At 50.8% G+C, this 16,179-nt stretch overlaps 1 protein-coding gene across 3 annotated transcripts in view; it reads left to right on the top strand.

The window, feature by feature from the left end:
• Positions 1-16,179, top strand: part of ADD2 (adducin 2) — a 97,070-nt gene that overhangs the window by 72,588 nt on the left and 8,303 nt on the right. For all 3 annotated transcript variants that reach the window (XM_037886491.2, XM_037886490.2, XM_043536438.1), the window contains 7 exons: positions 951-1,049; positions 4,721-4,897; positions 6,006-6,263; positions 7,543-7,662; positions 8,411-8,500; positions 9,822-9,987; positions 10,378-10,506. In XM_037886491.2, the coding sequence (XP_037742419.1) occupies positions 951-1,049; positions 4,721-4,897; positions 6,006-6,263; positions 7,543-7,662; positions 8,411-8,500; positions 9,822-9,987; positions 10,378-10,506 (1,039 nt within the window). The remainder of the gene's footprint in view (positions 1-950; positions 1,050-4,720; positions 4,898-6,005; positions 6,264-7,542; positions 7,663-8,410; positions 8,501-9,821; positions 9,988-10,377; positions 10,507-16,179) is intronic.

Genomic DNA, 16,179 nt, shown 5'->3' with positions numbered 1-16,179 from the left:
TCTTCTTCACGCAGCACACAGTCAACCTGTGGAACTCCTTGCCTGAGGAGGTTGTGAAGGCTAGGACTATAACAGGGTTTAAAAGAGAACTGGATAAACTCATGGAGGTTAAATCCATTAATGGCTATTAGCCAGGATGGGTAAGGAATGGTGTCCCTCGCCGCTGTTTGTCAGAGGGTGGAGATGGATGGCAGGAGAGAGATCACTAGATCATCACCTGCTAGGTTCACTCCCTCTGGGGCACCTGGCATTGGCCACTGTGGGCAGACAGGATACTGGGCTGGATGGACCTTTGGTCTGACCCAGTATGGCCGTTCTTATGTTCTTATGAGTTGCTCCAGGAATGGGTTTGATCCAGTAATATTTTCACTGGAGATGGGCCGAAGAGGTGGCGTTCGGATCTGGGTCCTGTGCTGGGGTTTGGGTTCTGGTTTGCGGTCCTGTCAGGGCTTCACATTCTGACGTGTTGTGAGGTTTGGGCCCGTCATGTGGCGAAAGCACCAGGCTGAGAAGGCTGGGTTCTACAGCTGGCTGGGCGATTGCCCTGCTGTTTGAGTTTGGGCCTCCCGATTGCTTTGTGCCTCAGTTTACCCACCTGGGTCCTGAAATACCCGGGGTTTGATTCATAAATGTTTGTAAAGCTTTTCCGAGACCAGACACAGCAAGAGGAGTGCCACATAGATTGGATTAGAAGGAAATGGCCAATAAACCAGGTGAAGTATCAGAACTACTCAACATCTGGGAAGTTACAAAGGGGTTAAATTGCGGTCACTTTTTACAGAACCTGTCATTCCGAATGTGAGCTGAAATAGCCTGCAAGTCATTCGAGGGACCTTCGGGTGCTGGGCAAAAACCCAGACTTGTCGATGGACTGTATCTCTGAGCCTCTTTAGAAAGAAATGAATTGACTGGCAAGGACCGTGTTAGCTAGTGTTTCATTTTCCCCGCAGATCCTGGTGCTGCGAAACCACGGCGTGATCACTCTGGGCGACACGGTGGAGGAAGCTTTCTATAAAACCTTTCACTTGCAGGCTGCTTGTGAGATCCAGGTGAGCGGCTCCACCGGGGCAGCACGTTGGAATGAGCATCCGCCCTCGTCGATGTGTTTCCAAGGTCGCGTCTCATTACAATGCTTTGTTACTCTGCTTGCTATGTAATCTAGATGAATATTCCATCTAACCAGCCACCTAGGTACTTATGATTCTTGTCACTGTAGAGTTGGAGTGTCTCCCATAAGCTAAAGACAAAACGACTTGCTCTCTTTCCCTTCCCTACCGCCAGTATAGACTGGCAGACAGACTCACAGTGATAACTTGCTAAGACAGGACTGCATTGTGTCTGGTATGCCTAATATGGGGAGAGACCCAGGATCATTACAAACCCCCCTGTACCAGACTCAATGAGTCCTGTGTTTGCAATTTATCACTGTGGTATAAACTCCAGCCTTCTAAAGCCTCCATTCCAAATACTACATCTTGCAGGATTTCCAGCCACAACTGTGAAATACTCAACTGCTTGGTGTAGATGGTGGGCTGCAGGATGGCAACTTCTTGTTTTGACCCTGGGGAGATGTCCCCCAAGGAGCAGATTAGGGTTTGTAGGAGAGTGCTGCCAGGAATACACCAATTCAATCTAGCTGCATTGCACTGATCATTTATCTCCCTCTACTGGGCAATCCCTGGAACAGACTTCAGGACAGAAACCAACTTCCAGTGTTTTGGTTTTTTTTTTTTTTACATCTTTATTTACGGTCGTGGCTTTCAGTCACTCTCAGGTTAGCCTTGAGTTTCAGCTGCTGCCCTGTTATTTGCTCAATAACTTGAACTGGGCCTTTGCTTTCTCCTCCGCTGTTGACTGTTGGTTTGGGGTGGGATTTTCAGAAGTGTTTGGCACTAGCCTAAATGATTTCCCACTGACTTCAGTGAGAGCAGAGATTAGCAAATGCTGATTTGGAAACCTCGCCCTCTAAGCCTTCAGAGCTCAGCGAGAGCTCAAACGGGGATGCAAAAGTAGCGATTGCGGTTGTTGTTCATTATTTATACGGTTCCATAAACGTGAGTGGTGCTTTCCTGATGAATAAAAGACAATGGCCCTGATTTGGATCTTGCATTCACCAGCATAAATCAGGAATAATGCCACCAAAGTCAATGGCATTACACCCATGTAAAAACCAATGTGCGATGTGGATCGGGCCCAAAGAGCTCACAGTAGAAGAGAGGGTGTAACATGGCAAGGGACGGTATTTCAGGCGTAGTGTGTGTTCGCTGGGCTAGTTTTGGGAGCATTTGCCTTCAGTACACCACCTAGGTGCACCTGTACAAACGCTTTGAGACCATGGTGTTGCCAGTTTCAACCTGAGCCATATCCAGAAAAAGTCTTTGGCGTCAAACCCCTCACTCCATTGGCACTGCCGTTATTGTAGTTAAAATGATTATTATTTATTATCAAGCACCATCAGTTCTACCAATGCCACGGATTCATTTCTAGGCGTAGATCAGAGCAGAGAGCTTTGCCGGCACACTGGAGGCTTTTGACAAATGTTAAAAACATCCAAGGGCACCAGTGCTTTACTCCACACCTGCCACTTTTACCCTCTTCCCTCCTGCCCTGTCCCCCTCACTCTCCTTCCTTTAAATGCTCCCTCTCCCTTCTCTTTTCGTTCCGTTTAGCTGATCCCCTCCTAACTAAACCCAAAATTGGAACATGACATTGGCTGCCACCACATTGTTCACTTTGCTTGTGTGTTATGGCCTTTCCCCCACCCTGTATTTGTCTTGGTGTTTCCCTTGTAAGCACTTCAGGGCAGGGAATGGGGAATACTACAGTGGAGACCATCTCTTGGTTGATCCTTAGGGGCATGACCGTCATAAACGTGATTCTATCTGATAATGATATCCATCAGCACATCTAGAAACCTAACCTCCCTCGGGTAATCAACGTTAGTCACCCAGAATCTTAACAGGCAAACGCCCTCAGTTCTGTCACCAACTCAAACCCTCACCAGGCTTCCCAAATCCCTATAAACATAGCACGCAAAACAATACAGCATCTGTCTCGATCTGAACAAACCAGCCAGAGTCAGCAGGAGGCACTGGGAAGAACAGAAAAGGGAATAAACGGGGGTTGGACTGTTCATAGCTTCTTGTTGGCCACATGGAGTAAACCGGTCTGTAGGAAGGGTTTGCATTAAGAACGGACAGTCGTCCAGCTGCTCAGGTATTCCATGCACGGAAGGGGTGATATGGCCATGTCTGGGATGATGCCACAATCCTCAGAGGTTGGCACTGTTATCGGCACTGGAATCGCTGAAGACACCAGTGCTCAAATCTCTGCCCGGGCTCCGTGCCTACAGCCAAACCTCTTGCGGCCTCACCTACAGCTAGTGTCGCTTTCCTTTGTGGGTTGGTTTTCGATTTTTGATTTTTTAAACGGTGGCTTGTCAGCCAAGCCTGAATATGCAACATGATGATAACTTTCTCCTGCTCGGCTCTGCTCTTCCCACGCGGTGCTGGCACGGCTGTAACGACTCGGCGGGTTTGGTTGCGCTGGTTAGGCAGCTCGCTTGCCATCAGTGATGCTTATTATAAATGCCGCTGTCCTCCTCTCTGCACATCGACCTACTTTAGCTGGGGAAACGAGGTCAGCAGCGCTTGCTGAGGCCTGGCCCAGGAGCCACCTGCAGGTGAAGGGCTGGGAATACAGGCCCTCTGCGGACTGCCTCCTTCCCACGCGCAGCCTTGTTGACAAAGGGCTTTGGGATATTCCTGCTACTCATGGGCCCCGCTGCCTGTTCCCTGTCTCTCCTCTCCGCCCCCACTCATTACTCTCTCCTCATTAACTCCCCAGCACAATAGCCACATTTGAATGCCTAGTGACTCCCGAGGCTGCTTGGCTTTGTTTCCAGACTGCCATGCGCTCTGCCTCTGTGGCTGGCAGGCGGGGAGCGCTCTGGGGTTGGGGGCTGTTACATGTGTACCTAGGCAAGCGCCACGCTGCTCTTTCGGTGCCGTCAGCTGAGGAGAGGAAAAGGTCGTCGGTAAATACATGGATTGGGACCGACGCTGCAAACCATCCGGGCGCATGAGTAACATGCATGTTGGCAGGATTAGGGTCTCACATGGCAAACCCTTCAGGGCAGGGGACATTGTTTCCATTCGGGGCCCGGGCCAGACCCCATGGGGGGGCCGGAAGGGAGTGCCACCCTGCTCCGCTCCTGGTCCCAGCTGCCAGCCCCGTGCCCAAGGCTCCACTCCTGGTGAGGTGCTGCACTGGGGGCTCTGCTCTTGGCCCCCACTGCTGGCCCCGCGCCCGGGGCTCTGCTCCCAGCCCTGCGCCTGCCCCCAGCTGTGGCCCCAGCCTTATCCCCCTTACCCCTGTCTGTGTCCCCCCTCTCCCAGAGCTGCACCTCTGGCTCCAGAGGGCGGGAGGGGGGCACGGACAGGGGCAAGGGGGGTGCAAGGTAAAAAGTTTGGGGACCAGTGGTGTAGGGTAACTCTGGCACGCCACCAAGGCTGGGCTGGCAAGTAGCTGCTGCAGGAGTCCACTGTAGAGGCTTTATTCCATTCCGGAGCTCCCTTCCACCAAGGGAATGCTCTGCTGGCCAGAATCCTTCCCCTTTCTGCAGAGCAAACGGGGGTGGCGCGTAACCAAGAACCTGGCCCTTTCTCAGCGGCTTCTCCAGCGGCTCCTGTGTTGCTGTAATCTCTGTGCTTTGCTCTAGGTCTCTGCCTTGTCTAGCGCTGGGGGAGTGGAGAATCTGATTGTGCTGGAGCGGGAGAAGTACAGGCCCCACGACGTTGGGTCAGTCCGATGGGCCGGGAGCACGTTCGGACCCATGCAGAAGAGCCGCCTGGGAGAGCATGAGTTTGAGGCCCTCATGAGAATGCTGGACAACCTGGTAGGTCTCCAGCCGATTTAGCTGTGACCCGTTACTCGCTCTCCACACTCCCCTTCCGCCCGCCTGGAGCCAGTGCAGGCAGGTTTACACAAGCTGCAGATCACGTCTCCAGCTGCAGTGTGCATCTCACGGGATGCGTCCCAGGCCAAACAAGCAATTTGCTTTCCTGCTAAGGATTCTGCCTCGAAACATCAGGCATGCCAGCTGAAGAGACTACAGATCCAGTTCGGGGCATCATGAGTGTTCTCTTCCTGCCTCTGGGGGAGCGAGTTTACAGCAGTCTTGGGAGGGAAGAGGCAAAGATCTAGGTTGTAGATAGCCCTTGTTTGACCACAGGGAGATGGGCAGATAGCACCGCTGGCCAAAAATGCTTGAATGAGGAACTGTTTCAAAACAAAATGGCCTTTTTTCAAAACCATTAAATGCGACAATCTTAAATTTTATACTGGGGTGGGTTTGTTTGTTTGTTGCAAAGCTTTTAAAATTTTCTTGTATCAGAAATGTTGTTGCAGACATCATCAAAACTTTCATTCACTGAAACCGTTCCTAAAAACCAGGATTTGGGGAGACAAATGTTAATAACAATTTCAGTGGTTTTGCAAAAAGGGGAAAAAGCAGAATCAAATCAAGCACTAGATCTGGTTTGAACCCCGTAGCATTTTTCTCTAACCTTTTCCCCCCCTATTTTTTGCCCAGTCCTAATAGCTAGAGCAGTGGTCCCCAAACTTTTAACCTCGCATTCCCCCAACCCCTGTCTGTACCCCCCTCCTGGAGTCAGGGACGTGGCTCAGGGAGGGGACGCTGACCTGGGTAAGGGGACTGGTGACTGGGGCCACAGCTGGCGCCCGGGACCCTGGGCGTGGGGCCAGCAGCCAGGACCCTGGGTGCGCTGCCGGCAGCTGGAGTCGGAGCTGGGGCCAGGAGTCGGAGCTGGGGCCAGGAGTCGGAGCTGGGGCCAGGAGTGGAACTGGGTGGCACTCCCTCCTGGGCCCCAGCCACGCCCCCTGAACGTCCCTCCGCCCCCACCTAAGGGGGCGCATGCCACAGTTTGGGGACCTCTGCCCTAGAGTTTTCCAAGTAAAGAAGCATTCTGTCTGTGTCCTTCCAGGGTTACCGAACAGGCTACAAGTATCGGCACCCCTTTGTGCAGGAGAAAACCAAGCATAAAAGTGATGTGCTGATCCCTGCCACCGTCACAGCATTCGTCTTTGAGGAGGAGGGTGCTCCCATCGCCACCCTCCGACAGCATGCCCAGAAGCAGCAGAAGGAGAAGACCCGCTGGCTAAACACGCCCAACACCTACCTACGGGTGAACGTAGCTGAGGAGAACCAGAGAAGCGCGGGCAGCCAACGGACTAAGACCACGGTAAGGGGAATGCGCTTTGTGTGCTGGGTTTGAGGCACCGTCATGAAGGAACATGGCCAACTTCCTCCACAACAGCGGAGCGCAGCGGGTAAGGAGTTGAAAGGCCCAATAGATGCTTGGAGCCAATCTAGACGTTCTCATGATATTTCTGGTTGGACTCGGTATACCCCAAGCACGGCCTCTCCCAGAGTAACTGGGGCTCAGGCCAGGCCCAGAGTAGGACAGCCTGTAAATCGTTACCTTCAGGTTTTAGGGGAAGGTTTTGGGGGGAAGGGGCAGTTTGTATTCAAACCAGTTCACACATCGCTGAAAACAACCCCTTGGCTTTCAGGCATCAAAGCTGCTTTCCAGCAGCAACAGGTACCCCGGGGAGCCCTCCCAAAATTGGCGACTGGTCTGTATAAAAATCATAGAATATTAGGGTTGGAAGGGACCTCAGGAGGTCATCTAGTCCAACCCCCTGCTCAAAGCAGGACCAATCCCCAATTTTTGCCCCAGATCCCAAATCGCCCCCTTAAGGATTGAACTCACAACCCTGGGTTTAGCAAGCCAATGCTCAAACCACTGAGGTATCCCTCCCGCCGTCTCCCCCAATGTTCACCTTCCTTTTCTGTTGGAAGATGCGCTAACCAGCTAGGGTTTCCAACAGAGTGGAGTCACCTGGGGCACAGACAGGAAGAGTGGGCCAGTGGTGAGGGTGCTCGCTTGGGGCTCTGGAGACACCCGGTCAATTCCTTACTTTGCCATTGACTTCCTGTGTGACCTTGGGCGAGTCATTAGCCTCAGTTCTCCATCTGTACAATGGGATAATAGCCCTGCCCTGCCTCACAGGAGCGTGGAGGAGAAATACATTAAAGGTGGGGAGATGCTATGGTACTGGGGGCCCTACAAGTTCCTAAGCTAGATAGACATTTGGATAGGGATTTAACAATTGCTTAGTAGAGACAAGTCAAGGCAAAACCCTGAAGTGGCACACACCAGAATCCAGATGTGTGGAATTGAACCCGAATGGGCTGAACCAAAACCTTGAACATCAGGGAAGGGGGTGGGTTAGATCTGAATCTAAATTCAGATTCCTGAATTTTGCAGCTGGCTCCTTTCTCTGTAAGGGATTCTGCCCAGCTCTGAATGTCTACAAAATTTGGAACATCTGAAATTCTGTGGTGGGTCAGAAACCCATAGGCTGGGCCCATGTTTCTCCTGGATCTTAATGATAGTGCAGTTCCGGGCTTGATGCATTTTCTTTGCTCTTTCCCTACCTATCCTTGGTACGGGCCAGTGGATGAAGGCCGATGAGGTGGAAAAAACCAGCAGCGGGACCCCGATCCGAATCGAAAACCCCAACCAATTTGTGCCTCTCTATACAGACCCACAGGAAGTGCTGGAAATGAGGAACAAGGTGTGTCAGCTCTCAGATGTCTCTCTTGTCACCCCATGCTCTACGGCAGGTCTTAGTTTCCAGGTGGCCAAGAATCAGTAGATTCCTTGGAGACTCCAGTGACCTGACTTTCCTGCAGCTGGTGGGGGAACAGATGACCCACTTCCTTTTCACTTTTTCTCTTCATTTTATGTAAACAAGTTTAGTGCTGGTGGTGAGGTCCAGACTTGCAACTTTGAAATCCTCTGTTCACCACCAGAGCAGGCACGTAGTTTGCCATATACCCTTTCCCCAGCGCTGCCTTGTAAACACGATTCAGCCCTGTTCGGAATGAACCACCCTTAGGTCAGAGGGAAATTCACTTGGTGACCCAGTCGGTACTTGGCCTCCTGGCTGAGGCGGAAGTTCCAGATAGTGCCAGTGTCACGCTCAACTTCCCTGTCCTCTAGGAACGGGGCTGAGACATGCTGACTCGTTTCACGTAGGCTAAGGACCGGGCGTTGGATGGCAAGAGCATTCAGTCGCTACTGAGCTAAACTGGATTCAGATGGGCAGCCAAGGAGAGAGAGGTTCTGTGCTTGACTCTCTGATTCCTTGATACTGGTGCAAAGAGCTTTTTACGCTACCTTAGCCCAAGTGTAAATGTCTCTCCGAGGTGCAAAGCAGTGGCAATTCAAGGCCCGCTCTATCTATTACCGTGCCCCTAAGCCAGCTAGGCTAGACTTTTATTTCAGCTCTTTTTATTTATTGGCTGATTTTTCTCCCACAGATTCGGGAGCAAAACCGCCAGGATGTGAAATCGGCAGGACCCCAGTCCCAGCTCTTAGCCAGTGTGATAGCAGAGAAGAGCAGGAGTCCGGTACTCTTATTAACGAAGGGGCTAGCTTCACAGGGAATGTTACAGAGCAGTAAACATCTCTGCTCTCTGCCGATTGAGGCAGAAGTCATGTGTGGGTTAAGGGTGAATAAAATCATAGAAGATTAGGGTTGGAAGAGACCTCAGGAGGTCATCTAGTCCAACCCCCTGCTCAAAGCAGGACCAATCCCCAACTAAATCATCCCAGCCCGGGCTTCGTCAAGCCGGGCCTTAAAAACCTCTAAGGATGGAGATTCCACCACCTCCCTAGGTAACGCATTCCAGTGCTTCACCACCCTCCTAGTGAAATAGTGTTTCCTAATATCCAACCTAGACCTCCCCCACTGCAACTTGAGACCATTGCTCCTTGTTCTGTCATCTGCCACCACTGAGAACAGCCGAGCTCCATCCTCTTTGGAACCCCCCTTCAGGTAGTTGAAGGCTGCTATCAAATCCCCCCTCACTCTCCTCTTCTGCAGACTAAATCACCCCAGTTCCCTCAGCCTCTCCTCGTAAGTCATGTGCCCCAGCCCCCTGATCATTTTCGTTGCCCTCTGCTGGACTCTCTCCAATTTGTCCACATCCTTCCTGTAGTGAGGGGCCCAAAACTGGACACAATACTCCAGGTATGGCCTCACCAGTGCCGAATAGAGGGGAACAATCACTTCCCACGATCTGCTGGCAATGCTCCTACTAATACAGCCCAATGTGCCGTTGGCCTTCTTGGCAACGAGGGCACACTGCTGACTCATATCCAGCTTCTCATCCACCATAACCCCCAGGTCCTTTTCTGCAGAATAAGCATGTGAGCTCCAGCTCTGGAGCTCGGATCAGGGGAATCCTGATGGCGATGTGTTGGTGTTGAAGTGGGGCGCTTCTCTCCCAGCTCAGAGTTGGAGTGGAGCTGCCCCCACCCTGTTAAAGCTGCACTGTGCCCGAACTCCATGGCTGGCAGTATCAAGTGGAGACACAGAGTAATGGATCCACTAGCCCAACCCCCCACAGCAGCCCCCTAAGGTATTCCTCCCACCCTGGAGCTGAGTTCATGTCACGCAGGGGTTATGTGCCTTCCCCATAACCCGCTCCCCTTGTGCATGGTGGAATTGCATCAGTTCTGCTGGACGTGGGGCTGTGCTCCCTGCAGATCAGGATCAACATCTGTGAGAACAAACACTTAAGCCATGGGCTGGGCTCCTAGAATACTGAGCCTCGGTCCGTGACGAAAGAGGATCGCTAGCTTAAGTTAGATGGCCCATAAACCCACTACATCGTATCCCCAGCCCTCGTGCTGATGGTGCAATGTCGTGTCTGCGGTTGGTTTCAGTCTGCGGAGAGTAACCTGGCTTCCAAAGCAGACACGGAGACAAAAGAAGTATCCCAGGAGGAGATACCGACCGAGCCAGAGCCTCCCAACCCGTTCAGCCAGCTAACCGACCAAGAGCTGGAGGAGTACAAGAAAGAGGTGGAAAGAAAGAAACTGGGATTAGATGGTAAATAACCGGAGGGAGCGGCTATGGCTTTGTTTGGTCACGTGAAGTGTGTGTATGTTGAGGGGGGGGCGGGGTTTAGCTAGGGCACTGGCCAGGGAATCCAGGTTCTTGTCCTTGCTCTGCCTGGTTCAGAGCAGAGTTTTTTCTCCCAGATTGAATCAAGCAGAATAGGGACTTGCTTCTGGCTCTCCCACATCCCTGGCCAGTGCCCTGTGTATGTACAGTGCTCTGAGAAAACCCTTCCTATGGAAACCGATACGTCTTCAAAACATTCATGCTTGGAGGAAATATTTCCAATTAGCCGTACCCAGAAGACAGGCAAGGAGTGTGCCTTTTGGGATCCCATCCCCCATTTTTTACATAGCACTTGGATGTCTTCTCTGCTCCTAGGTGAGAGAGACGCGAGCGTGGAGGAATCTCAGGCACCTCCGGTGAAGTCCCCCTCCGCTTCCCCGGAGCAAAGCCCCACAAAGTCGCCACCAAAGAGCCCATCCGTGTCCCCCGCCAAGTCTTCAGATGGTAAGTTGAGCCTCCGTGCCAGGCGGTGGTTATGCTGCATGGCAGGAATTGAAGCATTTGGGGGTAGTGCCTAGGGTGGATGCAGCAGTGTTCCTGCAGTCGCATCCTGGGATAAACCTGAGCCCTGTCACATGGGCAGCAAGGCCTGGGCATACTGTAGGCTTGGAGGGGCATCTTCCACCAGTGGAAAGGCCTCCTTTTCTTTGTTAAAAGGAGGGTGGGTTATTATGGCCACAAGTTCTGCGCCACCTTTGTCCCAACAAATCACACAAGAGGCCTTTGGAACGAAGATGTGTCTATTTCTTTATTATTTGCACGGCAGCCATGCCCAAAGCCCTCACCCGGAATAAGCTCTCCATTGTGTTAGGCGCTGCACAAACCCATAGAAAGACACAGCCCCCGCCCCAAAGAGTTGGCAGTCCAACTTGAAACGAGGCGCAACCAGTGAGCAGAACAATACGTGTCGTAAGAAACTGCTGGCTATGGACCTGATCCAAACCCCATTGAAATCAATGGGAGTCTTTCTACTAACTCCAGTGGGCTTTGGGTCAGTCAGATGTGTGTGAGTTGGTCCCAAAGATTCCAGAACATTATACATACATATATATATATGAGGGTATTATGTTGCCTCTGCTCTTACATTGAAATCCAAGGTAGGATATATATATATATCCTAACATATTCTAACATATATATGAAATCCAATTAGGATATATATATAACACCAACAGTGGCCATCTGAATGGCTATGAGTTCAAATGGCCAGCATCAAAACTGGCCAGCAAAGCTACTTACGCTTGCTATAAACAACTTTTCTTGCCGTTCTTCTGTGTGTGTGTGTGTGTGTGTGTATATATATATCCTGCCTTGGATTTCAGTGTAAGATCAGAGGCAACGTAATACCATCAGAGGGTATCAGATAGATGAAATCAAAACACGTCAGCATTGTGTTAATCAGTAGCTGGGCATAATGTGGGGAGAGAAATAGTGTGAGTTATTAGCATGCTCCTCAGATCAGATGCGCAGATCACTGGAGACAATGAAGATCTGGCTGTCCTAGGCAAAGACATGACCTGGTCCATGAAGGTCAATGTGGTGGCGTTACGTTTTTTATTGTTCTCATTGTGTCGCATTGTGTCTCATTGTGTTGGTGTATGTCTGTCCCCACAATTTCTTCCTTTCTCTTTCCATGTGTTGCTTTCATCAAAGGACTTACCTCTGATTCTGAATACTTGTCACTGTAGTAAGTATAGAGAGGCTGTTTTCTAAGCTCACATACCATCACCTTGCGGGAGGTGGGATGCTTCTCACAGGGGAGATAGAGGGTGGGTGGGGAAAATCTTCCAATACGTTCACAGCAGGGATGCAGCTCCATGGAGAAGCATCCAAGTGTGCTAGCTTTCAGTTCGCCTAGTATCCGTCTTTCGTTGTATGGGAGACCAATAGGAACCAGTTTTCAGATGTTGGGCACCTTAATAGAACCTGCACGTTCTGCATTTGGCTGTTCCAGTCAGCGCTTAGGCTCAGAGGCAGGGTGGCCTACTGGACGGTGCACCAGAGCAGCACTTAGAAGACCTGGGTTCTATTCCTGGCTCAGCCCGTAGCCTGTTGGGTGACCTAGGGCAACTCACTTCCCCCCTCTATGCCTCAATTTCCCCACTTTACAAATGGAGATCATGCTACTGACCTGCTTTGTAAAGCACTTTGAGATCTACTGTGGGAAAGTATTATACGAGAGCAAAACATTATTATTATCCTCATCAATTCTGTCTGTCATTTCTCTAGAAACTTTCACCATTGTATGTAAGCACTGATACTCGAAAGTTCCCACTTCACCTGCCTGTGTGCTGATTTGACCATCCAACTGTGTGATTTAGACCTCTATTAAGATGCTGATGCTTCTCACTTCAGAGGGATTAAGAAAGGCTCCTTTCTTATATGCTGTTTCAGAAGAGTTGCCCTGACTTTTTCCTTGCTCAAGATTTTGAGAAGGATTTATTTTTATGCCCCATTTTTATCTCCTATCTCTCTTCCACCTAAAGATAGTCCTGAATGCTGTAAAAAGGAGCCAGCTGTAGCCTCAGGTCTTTGTAGAAGGAATCTCCCACCCTCAAGAGCACCGCACCAAGATCACAAAATCTGCTTAATGGACAAAATTCTACCCAGGAGGGCTTGAGCGTTTTCTTCTTGCCCTGTTCACAGAACTTCCGCTGAGCTCAGTGGGTAGCCTGACCAGACAGCAAGTGTGAAAAATCGGGACAGGGGTGAGGGGTAATAGGTGCCTATGTAAGAACAAAGCCCCAAATATCGGGACTGTCCCTGTACAATCGGGACATCTGGTCACTCTATCAGTGGGGATCTGTGCATGGGGGAGGAATGGAATATAGGATTCAAGATCTGCCAGGCAGATCTGAGAGCAGAGCTTTGTCCTAGCTTACTGATTTCAAAACACCAACAATGGCCATCTGAATGACTATGAGTTCAAATGACCCGCATCAAAACTGGCCAGCAAAGCAATTTACGTTTGCTATAAGCCGCTTTTCTTGCCGTTCTTCTGTCTTTTCCCCATCGCTTCCCATTGTGCATATCACTTTCTGCTGTTGCATACACAATTTGTGCCTTTAGTGTCCTAAAGGACAGCATGGAAAAAGGAAAGCTCTAAAATTTGATGAGGTTTCTGATGGAAAGTCATTACTTGGGTCAGGGGTGGTAAAATGAAAAAAATCGATGTTATAGATACTTCTAGGGACCGTTTCACCTAGCAGCTCCCTCTCTGCCATGCAGGAGACCAGAGTCTGGGCAGGTTTCAAGCCGTGTATGTTTAAGGATATTGCAGAGCGCAGGGTCTGGGGGTGATGCAGTGTTGCGTTCCTCACGCCGCCTAATGTGAGAGCATCTTACAGAGGCAAAGATTTTTTTCAGAATATTTTTCACTTGTTTTTTTCCCCTACCAAACCAATTTGGTGAAACTGACATCTCGTGAAATGTCTTAGTGTCGCCAAATCTGCATTTTGTTGGGGGGGGGGGGGGTTAAATTTGAGCTGAAAAATTTCACCCATGTACTGAATACGCAGCCTGTCTGAGAGCTGAAGCTACTTCCATTCTTCAGTCCTAGCCAGCTTACTACCCCTTTGCAGTATTTCTTTACTTGGAAATGTGTGGCTGAATTCTTACACGAGTACGTTCTCACGACGCGGCACTGGGCTTCTCTAGCCAAAGTACTTCTCACTCCAGCCACTGACTGGCATACCTTTGCGTAGTGATGGGTGTTACTCTTTTAAGTAGGCTACAATCTTAGGGCTTGATTCAGTCAAAATTGCAGATGGACTCCGGTCTGCTTCAGATTTTGGCGCTTTCTCGGCTCTGACCAATCTCCTGGGATGGGAGGGACGGAAGTAAGGGCTTGTCTACGCAGAGGCAAGCCAGGGTATGAACGTAGAGTGTGCTCGCCCACTAAGTTGTGATGTGGAGTCTACTATCGTGGGCTAAAAGTTCTGTGGTGCGCTTTGGGGCACTCTGGAACTTGGCATGCATGGTAGTTGGGTCCATGTGGTGACTTAGTCCACGGCAGGCTAGTGCACGGTACCTTCAGACCCTGGCTTGCCAGGCACAAAGGATATGTCTACACTTTGACCTGGGAGTTTGAGGAGACATACTCGCCTCACCTCTCATCAAGCTAACACAGCAGCGTGGGTGGAGGGGCGTCCTCGTGTCTCGGACAGTGTCAGGGGCTGTGGAAGACCATGCTAGTGGCTGGGACGTGGGCAGTCTGGCTGGTAGGTAGCACGGTGTTCAGGAACCGGAGATCAATGGGCAAGTCTGAAGTCAGGAGCCAGGTGTCAGAGCCGAAAGTCAGACAGGAAACAGGAGCTAAAGCCACGGATCAGCGCTCTGTCAGAAACAAAGAGCCGTTGCCTAGGGTTGGAGCCAGAGCAGTCGGAAACCGGAGCAACGAGGTTCAGGGACTGGAATAAGACTGAGCGCCGGAGCCGGGAACAGAGCGGGATCAAAGTCAGGAACCGAGGACGAGACCAGGAGCCAAGTAGCGGACAGCAGGGGCTGTGGCAGCAGCAAGCCAGGATCCACCTTGTCGCACAGACCGCTTCTCGTGTCTCTTCCTGGCTTCAATAGCGTACCCGGCCCAGTCAGGGACTCCAGAGCGTCTCCAGTCGGGTCCCTGTGGCTGGTGCACTGAGTGGAGTGTTACACCTTCGGGCTCCCAATTCCTCAGTCACGAGTTGTCAGGTGGTGGTGTGGATGCGGCAGTGGCTGAGAGCCCATCGGTTCAAGATCCCGGGATCCTCTCAGACAGATACATACTCAGGGTGCCTCGTTTCAGCTGCAATCTATTTTTAGCGCACAGGCTTGCTCAGAGCTAGCACAGGTATGTCTCTTTGAGCTGGGATCCGCACCCCAGCTTGAAGGGTAGACATACCCTTGGTCGCTGCATAGACAAGCCCCAGGGTTTTCTAAACTGTATTACGTCTTGAGGGTCAGATTCTGTCACCTTCATTCATTGCAATTAGTCACAGGAACAACCCCAGCAGAGACAGCGCTACGCATTGAGTAAGTACCTCGCTGTGCCCGCCAGGATCGGGCTCTAAGTCAAGGAGCGCTGGGTGGGGGTGCAGGCAGGCTTGGAGTCAAGCGAAGAGCCAGGCCTTACAAATGAGAGCAGCCAAGATTAGGGGTTGACTGCTTGATTCCAAATGTTCTCTGCTCTGCAGGCCCTGGAAAGAAAGCTTCCTCCTCCATGCCGTTTGCGCTCTATCCCAAACCCTTATGGAATCACGGCGGGGATGCCTGCACAAACTGTATTCACTGTCTGAATTAGCAAGGTTAATGTGTCCTTACAGCCAGCCTCTGCGGGGCAGGGGGGTTGGAGAGGGGAGATCCAGCTTTCACCATACCAAATGTTATCCATATTTCGATGCTAGCTCTATCCCAGTGACAAACCAGCAGCCCGGCAAATACCCAAGCAGTTGTATCACCGTTTTAAACGTGTCCCATATTTGCCTACGCAGAAGGGGTGAAAGGTAGTTTGTTGGCAAAACAGCCAGGGAGCAATATATTCATGATGAATATGTACAAAGGGAACCGCTGCTCTGCTACGTATATTGCAAGAGTGCGGTCTAGCAATTACAGCAGGGGATCCATGGGTTCTATTCCTCACACTGTGTGACCTTAGGCAAGTTGCCGAAATGATCCGTGCCTCAGTTTCCCCATCTGTAAAAGGGAAATCATACTGTGTGCCTCACAAGGGCGTTGGGTGGCTCAGCACCTCTTTGTATAGCCCTTTGGGATCCTTAGTTGAAAGGTGCTATGGAAGTCTGGTGTGTTAATTATAGTTCTCTTGGTAAATCCAATAAAGAAATCTAACGGGACAAGGGGAAAAAAAGAGAGAGGGAGAGGAGAAGGAAGAGGAAAAGAGAAGAGAGGCATGCATGCAATTGTTTAATTGCTTCTTCCCAGAACACAGCTTCCCGAGTTCATTGTCAAAGAGGATCGTTCATTAACACTAGTTGCAAAAGAAGCCCTTTGCAAAACACACACCCCTGTCTGTGTTTGTGGGCTCAGAAGAAAAAACAGCATGTGTGAGCAAATGGAAAACCCAAGTGCCTAGATACCCTTAGCACTGTTTAAATGTACATGTCATTTAGCAGACAGGCTTCC

The sequence above is a fragment of the Chelonia mydas genome, chromosome 26 (assembly GCF_015237465.2).
Source record: "Chelonia mydas isolate rCheMyd1 chromosome 26, rCheMyd1.pri.v2, whole genome shotgun sequence".
NCBI lineage: Eukaryota > Metazoa > Chordata > Testudines > Cheloniidae > Chelonia > Chelonia mydas.
Note: the sequence above shows the minus strand (reverse complement) of the source record. Positions and strands in the feature narration are given on the sequence as shown.